Source organism: Brachyistius frenatus, unplaced genomic scaffold, assembly GCF_029030835.1.
Source record: "Brachyistius frenatus isolate BFR_SWC_R1_liver_20210118 unplaced genomic scaffold, ASM2903083v1 Contig_105, whole genome shotgun sequence".
Classification (NCBI taxonomy): Eukaryota; Metazoa; Chordata; class Actinopteri; family Embiotocidae; genus Brachyistius; species Brachyistius frenatus.
In genome coordinates, this window is record NW_027210704.1 from 1197219 (window position 1) to 1211294 (window position 14076).

General features: G+C 40.0%; 2 protein-coding genes across 3 annotated transcripts in view; both read left to right on the plus strand.

Moving 5' to 3' along the window:
- Positions 1-14076, plus strand: part of naf1 (nuclear assembly factor 1 homolog (S. cerevisiae)) — a 104484-nt gene that overhangs the window by 25846 nt on the left and 64562 nt on the right. The gene's annotated exons all lie outside the window — the stretch shown is intronic.
- The window catches only part of LOC138628786 (zinc finger protein 638-like), a 34549-nt gene continuing 21109 nt past the window's right edge, over positions 637-14076 (plus strand). The window contains exon 1 of one of the 2 annotated variants that reach the window (XM_069712018.1): positions 637-802. In XM_069712018.1, the coding sequence (XP_069568119.1) occupies positions 735-802 (68 nt within the window). In that variant the 5' untranslated portion in view covers positions 637-734. The remainder of the gene's footprint in view (positions 803-14076) is intronic. The other variant, XM_069712017.1, reaches the window with a different exon arrangement.

Below are 14076 nucleotides of genomic sequence, written 5' to 3' on the forward strand. Positions count from 1 at the left end.
CCTCCTTATGATGTGTACTTTATGTTCTTACATCATTTCAGCCCGCCTTCCCTCTCGCTGTCCCCCGACGCTTCACCACCTCCCCTCTGAATCAGCGGTCTGATGTAACTGGAGACTCTGAAGCTGTGACTTGTGACCCAGTAATTCCTGCCATCCTGTAAAAGAGGGCTATCCCTGGATGCTGCCCGACTGACTGACCAAATGTTACAAGTAGCAGAACATTTAAACTTGGAATTCATGTGGAGAACGCTTGTCTACATGTCTTGTATATATCAAACTATAGATGGAAAGCTAAAACATATGACTCAGCTTTTGCTTGTTTGTCAACGATATTAAATTTTAACGCTTGTCACCGTAGATGCTTTTCATTCGGGGGTGAAATATTTCTTTCAGTGTGCATTTCTGACAGTTTAAGGGGTAACACAAATTCCTTACACTTGGTTGTGTCTGTGTGATAGTGGAAGGGTGTAATGTTGTATGTGTGTGTATGGGAAATACCAGAGAGAGTGGGAGGGTAAATGAGAGGGCAAGGTCACACTTCAAACTGCTGGCTGCACACAGAGGAGCGTTCGGCACACCAAAATTCACAGTTTAGTCCCCTCCCTGCGACGTTGTTAAGGTCATGTTCAGGACTCTGTTTGACTCTTCAGCCTCGGGGTCTTTGATCCTTCACTTCAAACTGTAATCACTGGATCTTTTATGGATTGTGATCCGGGTTTCCAGAGTGTCTGAAGATGCAGAAGACCGACAAGAAGAGGGGAGCTAAGACGACGAGCACCAACCTCACCAAGGTGGCCCATCAGTGAGTACCAGGGTCAGGGGAGAGGGTCCAGACCTGGATCAGCTTAAGAGCGTAAAGTCAGTAAAATGAGATTATCTATTGGATGTTGCTTCATACTATGACGTGACGAAATAGAAAGCCATTCAGCAAGAGTAGAGTTTATTCTTAATTTGAGGACTAAATCTGTCGCATTTTGGAGACTATTTGGAAGCTAACAAATGACTGAGAATTGACTGAGCATTTTAGCCTGTAACGTCATTACCAGTGAGACCGCCCTATTCAACCTCTGACACAGTGTCACTCTTGCATGCAGTTTTTTATGCGTGTTACTTATGTAGCCCGTAGTTCTGTTTTCATGCTGCTGCGCCGGTGACAGCTGTGGCCAGACGCATTATGTTTCTGTTCATCCGTCCAACCGTCCCATTCTTGTGGCCGCGATATATCTCAAGAATGGGAAGAGGGAATTTCTTCAAATTTAGCACAAATGTTTACTTGGAGACAAGGACGAATTAAATAGATTTTGGTGACCTGAAGTCAAAGGTCACTGTGACCTCACAACAAGTTTGTTGCCATAACTCAAGAATCCATATGGTCATTTTGAACAACATTTTCCACAAATGTCCAATAAGATAAAGTGATGAAGTGAGGTCAACTTCACTGTGACATCATAATATTCTGCAGAAACACTTTTCTGTCCATTATTCATCATAATAATAGTAACATCATAATAATTCACCATAACTCGGGAACAGAAGGGGAGACTGTGACCATATTTCACATTTGATCAGATACTGAACTGGTGACACTAATCTTGGGTGTCCGTCTTGGAACTTTGTTGGTTGTTTATCGGTTGTTATTTGCAGAAACATATATTTTTTTTAAGCATTGTCTACTGTGAATCAACTTTATTGGCCAATTGTGAACACAAAAAGATTTTCTTCCAATTCTTCACTATATATATGAGTCTGGATAGATATGGATTTAAACTACAACTTGACTGGCTGGCGGAGGCGTACAACTGTGAGGCGGTAATTCTAGTTTGGAGAGGAATCATTTTTTATTTGGTGTCAACAGCTGTAATATTAAAGCTTTATCCCATAAGCCCCTGCTTGTCAGCGTGCAACACACAAACATAGACACACACACACTTCAATACTTTGTCAGCAGTTAGAAACATTTATCACTTAAAGACGCTATAATGCTGATGTCACCTCTTATTTCAGCCCAGTGTTAAATTATGCTTGTTGGCTTGTTGAACTTTTGTAAGACGCAGACTTTGGTCAAATGTTGACAATTTACATGCAAAACTGATTATGAGGTTAATTTAAGTTATTGTCAAAATATTGCTATATACCACAGATCTAATAACAGCAGTCAGCTTCAGATTTGTTCAGGGGTTCAGCTTGTGATGTGTCTCCTGCTACAACGTCAACTCATGTGTTTGGGCTGAAGGCTAGAGAGCTGATGACATCTGATTTGCATTACACCTGTCTTTAAATGTGTTCCCAACTGTGTCCACACTGTAATTGTACCTGAATATGCAAATTTTGGGCCATGGCATGCAGACTTTTCCTTCGATAGATACGATGTGTCCCAGGTGAAGGGAAACAATGCCACTAACAAATTTTTTCCTTTTTCGCAATGTTTGCCAAGGAAGACTGCTGTCTGCCGTTAAGACTTAAACTAGTTTTTGCTGGGCTTGCTTAACCTAACAAGAAGATGAGGTGACCTTTGAACTTTAAGGTGAAATCCTTCTTAAGAATTTGGTCAAGCTGTAATTATTGCACTTGCACTTGTGGGAGAGACTAGGCTGTGGTGATGTGGTATCAGGGTCCTGCCTCCTACCTGGTACCAAGCAAAGACCACAATCAATCTATGGGGAATAATTATGTGGATTCTCCACAGTTACAATACATTAAAATGTCAGGAGACAAGAAACATTAATATGTCCTCAGAAACTCCCGCCACATGTTCCGAATTCTTCTCTGTTTATTCAGTTGCTCAGGATGTCTCAGTGAAGTCATGTTGGTTACTTGTCAATGAGTTTGCAACGTATGCTTCAGCGAGAGTTGAAAAATGTTATGGCCACGCTCGTCATTGTCATCCACCGTCCAATCACAGTGAAGGAGGGGTGGGACAAACATAGTTAACCACCAACACTTGTCGCTGATTGGTCCACTTTCAGAGTGACTGTGCAAACGTTAGCACGAGACGAGTTCCTAGATTGTATTCACAGCAAAGAAAACTGAAGCTGAGAGCGAGGGTCGGTGCAGCCAGGCCAACAAATGTTCCGAAAGTATTTTTTCATCTCATATTTTACTGTTATATTGATCACAATTCTTAGCCTTAATATGTTCTCACTTGTATTGTTTCCCATGTGAAACACTTGCTTGCAAATTAGATTTTTATTTATTTATTTGGTTGAAACCAAAGTGCATCAAAAAAAGCAATTAGGCAACAAAACAAAACAAAAATCAACACGTGGAGATCTATATGGGAGGCTGTGGCTCAGACGGTAGAGTGGGTTGCACACTAATCGGAAGGTTGGTGGTTTGATCCCCAGCTCTCCCTGTTCACATGCCTAAGTGTCCCTGAGCAAGATACTGAACCCTTACTTGCTCCCAATGGTGTACAATCGGTGTGTGAATGTGCTCCTTGCATGGCAGCTCAGTCTCATTAGTGATGTGAACATGGGTGAATGGAAAACCATATAAAAGCGCTTTGAGACCAAAAGGTGATAAAGCGCTATACAAGTACAGATCATTTACCATATGAGCAGTGATTGATATTGAAAACAAAATTAAAGCTAAATGTGAAATGTTTGTGGAAATAAATATGCTTTCAATTGAGATTTGAGTTCTGGTATTGCCCATTCACACTGCAGCACTGTTGTGCTGTCTGTATAATAAATAAGCCAGCTATACCCCCCCCCCCAAACAAAAAAAATCTGAACAATTTGCAAATATATTTTCCATTTGATTTCCAATTTGATTTGTATCATTCAGAGGATGAAGAAGAAGTCATGATAATTCAGATAAAACTACAACTGCTACTACAGATAAAAGTCTCGAACACACTCCTGCTTCTTGCCACAACCAGCCTTAAGTATATTTCAGACATGTGGGAAGCGCTACATGTGATCTAACACCCATCTCTGGCTACCAGTCATGACAGTCTAGTCTTGCATACTTCCTACTCCATCCCTGCCATCATTTCTATTCTTGGATGTGCCATGAGTGTTTGTGTGTCATTTTATTGCCTTGTTCTGCAAGGATATATGGGCATGGCATGATGTATTGAACTTTGGTAATCTGACTCTTACACAGTAGTATGAGCAAAGAGACATAACAAAAGTCATTAAATGTTATGAATGAGAGAGAGACTTTAAAATGTCAATCAGACACCTCAAATGAACTGCAGAATATTTCTTCATCCTCTTTGGCGCCCCTCCAGGTTGTGGTGTCCGAGGCAACCGTCATGGTTACTTATGCCTTAAAAAAGACTCTTTGAATCTGACAGTGTTGCTGCTGTCAACATGAGCTGATTGGTTGACGTGGGTGTGTGAACGTGTGTGTGTGTGTGTGTGTGTGTGTGTGTGTGTGTGTGTGTGTGTGTGTGTGTGTGTGTGTGTGTGTGTGTGTGTGTGTGTGTGTGTGTGTGTGTGTGTGTGTGTGTGTCACATGTCAGGTGAGATCAGGAACATGCTTGTAGCACTTTTGTTTTTGGGGTTGACAGTAAGCTGTAAACTTTACTGATGTGGGTTCTTAGCATCTGAAGCCGCCTGGCATTGTTGAAGCCGATTACTGCTGGTTGTTTTCCCAATGACATTATTCATAGACTGCAGGAAGAAGGAGTGTTGTAGTGTTGACACCATTTAGACACCCTCTCTACTTTTAAGATTGAGCTTAAAATGTTCCTTTTTGATAAACTGTAGTGCTGGTTGAGGTGACCCCGAACCGCTGAGTCCTCCCCTAAATCTGGTCTCAACAACAAGCCCAAACTTTATCAATTAATTTTTTTGCCTAATCTCTAAAGTAAAGATGGTGTCTGCCTCCTGCACCCAAGCTTGTACTCTCAGAGTGAAGTGTTCTTTTGGGATGATAGGGTACCATGAAGTATGGATCTTGGTCATTGCGGGCTTTGGGCCCTATTTTCCTTTCCTCCTCAATGCAGCACCACAGATCCCGGGGCATTGTTGGTTTTTTTCCAAATTTTTTCCACACTTTTGCAGTGCAGTGCAATTTTGATGTCAATTTTGAGGTGAACTTGTGCCTCCGCCTCTGCCAGATTCACATAATATGAAAGATTAAACTGACACTTTACTGTTGAATTGTATGTGAATCAGGCAGTTCAAAGTTTGTGACAAAAAAATTGGGGAATAGAGAGAAGCAGCAGGCAAATCCGGCACGTCGGAGTGGTGGCGAGCAATCGCCACGTGCACGGACTCGCACTCAGAAAAACGTTTGTAACTCGGGAACTGATGATGGTCGAGCAACCAAACTTGTTCCACTTCCTCATTAGGACGATACCTTCCTCCTGCTCTGTGCATGTCACGACGCTGCGCTCTGTTCGCGCGCAAGAGGAGCAGTTGTACTTATTGATCAACTTATAAATCCACCCTATATTAGATGAGTGATCTTCACTTTGACATTTAATATAAAGGTGTTTTGTTTTTGTTTTTTTGTCTTATATCATTGAACGACTTCTTACTCTGGGAAGCGGTTCTCATGATACCAGGGGAAGAGTTATTTATCATATTAGTTACAACTTCCAAAGGCCGTGATCACCCCGTGCAGGCCGACTCATAAGTACCATAAATTGGGTGATTAGAGCCTGAACCTCCAGACAAGTCTGTCACTGTCCTCCAGCGTACAGCTTGGATGTCGGTGTCAGTCTGCTCCTTCTTCATTCATAAGAAACTGACAGTCTGCTGCATCAAAGTGGCCTTAAGGAGGAGCTGGTTTGATTGGCCATGATTGAAGTTGGCTGTGAGACACCTTCTACGTATCTATCCTTCCTACTTCACCGTTGTCCTGAAGTTGCACTTGCGCCTGAGTTCACACAAATACCAAACACGTTTGCTGCCCTTTGTGTGTAAGGAGAGGGATTTTAAATTTGGTTCTTGATTTTATAGGGAGCCATTGAGGAGAAGCTAATATTGGTAGAAAATGATATTTGATGGTAAATCTCATCAGCACTCCTGGTGGAGCATTTTGAATCAGCTAGAGGCTTTTCAGAGGGTTATTGAGACGTCCTGATAATGAATAATTACAATAATCCAGCCAAGAAGTGACTCATCATCGCCCTGAACAGGATGTTCTTAATTTTGACAATATTGGGCTGGTAGCAGAAGGCCTATATATACTGATTTATATGTCAATCAAATATCCTGGTCCAAAATAAGGTTCTTCACAGTAATAGAAGAGGCCAAAATTGCACGTTATCCAGGCCCTTATATCTTTAAGAAAAGCTTTACATGTGATTAACTAATTTGTTTGTATGGCTTTATAGATAAATATAGCTGAGTGTCATCTGCATAGCAATAGAAATGTATGCAGTGTACCCAAAAGATATTGCCTATGTGAAGCATGTATAACATGAAAATGATCAGTCCTGTGGAACTCCTTCGCTAGCTTGATTAACTTGTATTTGAACAAGTCATTGTTGACATTAACAATCTGATCTGAAAACACCAACCAGCCGAGGGTCGTTCCAATAATGCAAGAATAGAGACAAGTCCATTGTCTGAGGTCATTTATGACTTTCACTACTGCTTTTTCTGTGTTATGATACACTTTAAATCTTGACTGAAGATCATAGGACCAATCATTCCTGTGAAACTTTTCACATAAGTGATTTGGATTACAAGTAGATTTATTAGGTTTAATTACAGCAAGCTGTAATAACAGCTGTAAGGTTTGCTGTACATAGTCTGTTAATAAAGAAAGACTGATCAGCTCAAATATATAACTGTTAAGGGCTTGGCTGCTGACATTGGCAGAAAACTGGTTCAGATGTCCTGAGCTCTCGGTCCAGGCAGCGCCAAAAAGGGCCCTCTAACCTTTAAACAATCCGGGGGAGTAATTTGTTAATAATACATACTGGTGAAAACTTTATATAGTATTTGTGAGTCACATAAAATCTTGTTATTTTTATCTTCCAAATTTTCCTTGACGTAGGCGTCAAAAACAATTTTCCTCTGCATTGAATAGTTAGTCCTGTTGAAGAACTACAGACAGGCAAAACAAGGAATGATTCAAGTTGATGTGGCTCTTACAGTGAAGACCAAAGAGAACACAAACACACATATCAGCTTTCTTAATCCTCCTCTCTACATTTGCTGATTAGACGACACATGTGACCTTAGCCCTTTGGAGAAGCACCGGCCGTAAAATGGCCCATAAATCTTGAAGACACAAGACAGCCTGGACCGGGTGTTGGGCACAGTTTGACCTTCACAGGCGAAAGAATCTGACAGTATTTAAAGTGGACGGTCATGGTTTTGGCATCTGGTGCTCGTGTGTTTCACAAATTTGTTCTACTTGTATTAGACTCTTAAAATAGTTGCACCAGACTGACGGCACGCCACCTGTCACTATCAAGTAGTCCGTGTAACTGTTACAGAGAGGAACATCATTTAGAAAAAATATTTCAGATCAATTTGAGTTTAACAAATCTCTCATTTAAAACGATTTGCTGCCAGTAATGTTTGGTGAGTGCAGAGTTCTCTAGCAGACACAAGCTTTTATATACGATACAGAAAGGACGTTTCTTTTTTTGAAAACATGAGGACAAACACACAATTTGTTCGTTTTAATTCAAACAACCGAGGTAGCCTCATCTGAAACTGCACTGAAGAATGTCGAATCCACACGTTATGGTTTGTTCATTTCTTTTGCAAAACAAAAATAGCCTTGAAACATTATTTGGCAACAGGAATGCATTTTAACAGATTCAACACCCCGACAACATCACCACCGCTCTGGCTTCTTTAATGAGGCACAGAACTGCACTTCAGACTTCATGTTTCCAACACTGGACATATCATAAAACTGCAGAGGTTTCAGGGCAGTGTTTAGATGTTTGAGTTGGGGTGTACATCAGTTTATTCGAATGTCTTCTACATACATGTTTAAGAAAGTCAGATTACTGCTGAAAGCTAACAGTTACGTTTATGAATAACAATGTCCTGTTGTTATCCACGCATAGAGTTTTATTTAACTCGTTGGATATGCAGTGTAGCAATATTACTCAAAAATTTCAAATTTGATTTGTCTTATGTGATGACAACAAATGCTTCCACATGCATCTACCCTTTCTCCTTGTCTTCCATTCTCTCTCCCCTTCTTTGGCCTCACTTAGATACTTGAGCAGTATTATAGAAAGCCTTTCCTGGAAGTATGTTGATCCCAAATCCACAGCCATCACTCGAGCCAGACGATCTAATTAAGTCATTTACATGACTCAACACAGGAATGTTATCTGAGTGTAGAAACAAGTATCAAGTGGAGTGGGAACATGGGGGCTAATCCGCAGGATGTGTACATAGTTGCATACTGTACAATGTCAGTAGGAAACCCCCATTCATCAAACACCCGAGAGCCACTAATGGGAATAACTGAAAACTGTTTAAAAGACTGACAAGCTCTTTTAGATTTAACTCAAAAAGAAACTGAATCAAACCCAAAAAATATTTTTACAGCGTGTAACCACAACTGTAAGAGTATAATCTGTAGAGATTACAAAACAAAATGAATCAGGCTTCCTTTTGTTGAGATACACAGAAATAAAGAAACTCAAGCTGAGTCCCAGCTGACATGAAGCAATAACACATCAGATTAAAGACTCACTCTCTCTCTCTCACACACACACACACACACACACACACACACACACACACACACACACACACACACACACACACACACACACACACACACACACACACACACACACACACACACACACACACACACACACACTGACACACACTGACACACACTCACACGCTAACACACACCGAGCTCAGTGACCAGTTGCTAATAAAGTTCAAGCCTGACATCCATGTAATGAGGGGCCAGCAGTGCAAACACTCATTGCAGAAACAGATGACCACATTACAGCCATTTGATTACATGCTGTTCTTACATCTCCTCTTCCTTTCTCATATAACCCACACATTACATAATCACACTTTACAGAGTTATTTTGGTAAAGTTTGCTTAAGTGCAATTGCTAACATCATTTATCGTATGTTTTGGTTTTAGTTCCTGACAACGAAAAAACACATTTACAGAGAGCCTAAAATTCAGATTAAAAGTGTTTTTTAAGACAGTAAAATATAAACACCTTACTCCGAATAAACAGGCCCAAACTGTTTAAAATGTTCTGTTTCAGAGGGGTACTTTAAAGCTTTTCATGAACCGTTTAAAAGTTGTATCAAGTAAGTAATGAAAATGATTACTTCCTTTCTGTGTTCTCTCTGCATGCCCTGAAAGATCCATAAAACTCTATATTCATATGTTGGAAGACCCTCATGTCAGCAGTAGTAATGGACGGGGTCTCTCCACAGAGAGTATCCCTGTGTGGCACACTGCTAAGAGTTGTTCCTAGATGTGGACACTATAGCTGTGGCTAAATGGGCGTCCTGTTGCAGTTATAAGTACATCCCCGTTTCCAAAAAAGTTTAAATCAAACGTAAATAAAAACAGAAAGCAGTTACAGTATTTGCAAATCATGTAAACCCATATTGAATTGAGAATAGAAGAAAGTCAACATTTTAAATCCGGAAACAAAAAAATATATATGCTAATTTTGAATTTGATGCCAGCAACACATTCTAGAAAAGTTGGGACTGGGTCAACAAAAGACTGGCAACGTTCTGTAACACTAAAAACACACCTGTTCGACCATCTCACAACTCATTAGGTCAGTAACATGACTGAATATAAAAAGAGCATCGCAGAGAGCCAGAGTCTCTCAACAATGAAGATGGTGAGAGGTTCCCCGCTCTTCGAAAGACTACGTGGGAAAATAGTGCAACAATTAAAAATAATGTTCCTCAATGTAAAATTTCTTCATCTATGGTTCATAATACCATTAAAATCAATAATGGATGGTGGTGATCTTTGGGCCCTCAGGCAGCACTACATTAAAAACAGACACAATTCTGTAGTGGAAATCACTGCATCGGCTCGGGAACACTTTTGAAAAACATTGTCTGTGAACACAGTTTGTCGCTGCATCCACAAATGCAGGTTAAAACTTGCAAAGAAGAAACCAGATAGAAACATGATTCAGAAACAGCGCCGCCTTCTCTGGGAAAAAAAAGAGCAAAAGAAGACACAAAAACCTCCACAAAAATACACAAAGGAAGCCAGAGCTGCTCCAACAGGTTTCCAGTCTCACTGCACCACCGATTCTCAGCCTTCATCAAAAGAGACAGTCAAAGGTGATAGGACAACTCCAACTCCAAACAAAGTCAGTTCTGAATCTAAATCATCAGATATATTTTGTGTTTTTAGAGCATGAAAAGTTTCTATTTCCTAGTCTAGAAATGCTTTTTTTTATTGTTTCGGTGTAAACTCAGTGTGCCGCACAACTAGGAGACAAACAAGGAAGTAAGAAATTCTTTTTAGCTAATCTCCTTTCATTCTTATAAATCTTGAAGTCCAGTGTCTTGTTTTTACAACAGAATTTTGTCATGAATGCTGCTTTCTCCGTTCTCTTTTAATATTCTGTTGTTAACTTCAGTAATTAAATTCTATTCTTAGACATATTTTCTATTCCAGATGACTTCCATTTCAGACATGGTCTACCTTTCAGCTGGATCCAGACAAACCTTTTCCTTTTCTTTCCATCTCTGCCTCCTCTGGCCCGAATATAAACACACATCATCTATGAGCCCCACCACCTCATTTTGTCACCTTGTTTTCTCTTCATCCCTTCAGCCTCCCCTGGCTTATCACAGCAATGTCAGGCTGCTGGAATCCATAGGCTATTTGTGTGTGTGCGTGCGTGCGTGCGTGTGTGCGTGCGTGCGTGTATGTGTGTGTGTGTCTGTGTATGTGCATGTGTATTTGCAAGTACCAAAAAAGAAAAGAGCTAAGAACTGTTTAACCGGCTTCACACTTCCTGCTGTGAAATAATCACAGGGATTTGCATTCAGGGGTGAATGATTCCACTGGTCTGTATCACCTGTAATCATTTGTCACATTCAGGAACGAGTGTGCTTAATAAATTCCTCTAGGTTGTGTTGCTGTCAACTTTTCTTATTCAAATATTCTCGAGCATATGTGTCGCCTGTTCTGGGTGTGGTGCTGAAGTGCAGAGAGAGAAGAGATGGTACTAAATTGAATTTGACCACTGTCAAATTAATGGTTTCAGTGATTATAATAATAACAGTTTTTAAAGTAATGATCATAATAATAGTGAGCAATGAGCGACAACAGTTAACACAGAGCAAGTTGGTGGGGCCAGTGACTGCGCTGGAGCCAGAAATATTTGCAGAAAGGTACAAGGAGAGAGAGAGAGGACAGAGAGGAACAGAGAAATGGTTCTAATTATAATATTGATCAAAGTCTTAAACTTACTCTTAAGGGAGAGAGGGCGTCGGCCTCCGGAACCAAAACTGGGAGCTGGTTTCACATGAGAGGAGCCTGCAGAACTAAAGGCTCTGCATCCCATTCAATATTTGGAAACTCTGAGCCACAAGTAAGCCTGCACCCTGAGAGCAAAGTGTTTTAATGGGACAATATGGTATTATGAAGTCTTTAAGATATGATGTAGCTCATAAAATTAGTGCTTTGTGTTTAAGAAGAAGGATTTTAATTATTTTATTGATTTTACACAGAACTAATAAAGAAAAGCTTATAAAGGAGAAATATGATTTCTTTTGCTAAATCCCATCAGCACTCTTGCCGGAGCATTTTGGATCTGTTAGAAGCTTTTCATAATGTGCTGAGTCGGGGAATCGTTTTGAGTCGTTGCATCCTGCTAGGCATACAGCTCGGGTTAATTTAAAAACTATTGGAGCAACCTGTAACCAATCGGCAATGACCACCGTATGCGCCAAAATTCTACCACACATCATCACACTTGGCCAAACACACCGATCGCTGGTTGGCCTGAACTTCAGAGTGTCTGAACAAATCTTAATGTGAACAGAGTTTCCAGACTGTAATCAGTAAAACTGAAGCTGTGAGCAAGGCTTTTCACAGAGTTACCTGGAAATTACAACAGTCCAGCCTCAAAAGACCAACCACACAGACTAGTTTTCAGCATCACTGAGAAAAGAGTAGCATCTTCCTAAATGAGATAATATTGTGCAGGTGAAAGATGGCAGTCCCAGAGACCTGCTTCACGTGTGATTTAAAGGACATCCTGGTCAAAAATAACACCAAGGTTCCTCACAGTAGTACTGGAGGCCAAGGCAATGCCATCTAATATAACTTTATAGTTAGACTTGGTTCATGGAGGAATACAGTTGGCAGTTATTTACATAGTTTCCTAATCATATTGCCTCAGGAACTGAAGGCAGTTGCTTGAATCCCAACGACATGTTCCAGTCTCTGTAATAAAAAGCGACCACTGGTGTCAAATGCAACACGAAGATCTTACAGGACAAGTATAGAGACTATACATATTATAATAATAATATAAAAATAAAGAGATGACTGGTAACTTTAACCAGGGCTTTTTCTGTGCTGTCATTCACTTTAAATCCTGACTGAAAATCTTCAAACAGACCGTTCCTGTGGAAATGGTCACATTTGATTTGCGACAGCTTTTTAAAGGATTTTAGAAATAAAGAATAGTTTGGATACGGTTGGCTGAAATACCAGGATCAAAGGTTAATTTAATTCCAGCAACCTTAAATACCTGCAGTTCATAGCTTGTTAATAAATACTCTGTGATCAAATCTAATATGAAAGTGTCATTAAAGATTAAACATCATTGAGCAGTCTAGTTGGGACCAGGTCAAAATGACATGTTGATGGTTTCAATGAAGAAATGCTTGAAGCTTTACATGAGAAAAGCTGTTGAAATATAAACCAGGTCTTACAGATGTTTTTAATCATATACTGTACTTTACAAAATATCTGTGAAAGCTTAAAGGATGTGATATATTCTCTGTGATTGTTACAATTTTATTTGTTAAGATATTCATGAAGTCTAGTGGAAGAGCCAAAGGAATGCAGAGCTAAACAGAGCTGTGACTCTTTATCAGTCTGGCTGTAGTGCTAAAAAGAAACTTGGGTTGTTCTTGTTTTCTTCTATTAATGATCAGTGATGGGCGAGTCCGTTTCACGGGACTATTTCATGAAAAGATGTGTACATAGGTCCAATGTGATCTTGGTGTTTTACCAGAACTTGACCTCCAATGGCAACAACAACCCAGCAGCTTTCTTATCAGTACGGCTGTTAATCACTCATCACATGCTTTTTTTTCGTACTGCATGTTTCCTCTGTTGATTATCTATTATTTCTATATCTCTGGTACGTCAGCAGGTACCACAGTGACAGACGCTCCCTCTTTTGGCTCATCAGATAACCGTCATGCTATAAGGCGGAGGATGTGTGGTTCGTCAGGAGAGAAAAGCAAAGAGAGTTCAATTTATGACCAACAAATATTTCTCTCACCTCAACACTAGTTGAAAGCAGAGATGACAGAGTGCTTTAGCAGGTGTGTGTGTGTGTGTGTGTGTGTGTGTGTGTGTGTGTGTGTGTGTGTGTGTGTGTGTGTGTGTGTGTGTGTGTGTGTGTGTGTGTGTGTGTGTGTGTGTGTGTGTGTGTGTGTGTGTGTGTGTGTGTGATGCATGAGTGATCTTCAGGGCTTTAGTTTAGTTTTTAGTTTTAGTTTTAGTTGTTCTAAATGCTGCTTTATAACTTATTAACAAAAATTTTGAGGAAATACTCAGTATTTTTAACAAATGAAATTGAAATGAAAAATGAACTTATCCTTCTAACAAATACATCCACAGACACACTGCAGCTATGCCTGTATACACCCTTGGCATCCCAATGATAGCCTATTAAAACACACAAAGGACCCTATACTACATGAAAGGCAGAAACTGGGGACACAACGACCCACAGCCTTTAAATATGATTAATTTTATTCAATGGCGTTTGCATGAAGGTTTCTATTTTAAAAGGCTCAGTGAAATAAATAAGTAAAACAAGTTTTAAAAACAAAGCTAGAAAACAGGATATAGAAGTATTTAATGAAAATGTAAGAGATGGGGCTTCTAATCAGACAATTATGAGGAAAGCTGGTAGGAAAAGGTGGAAGT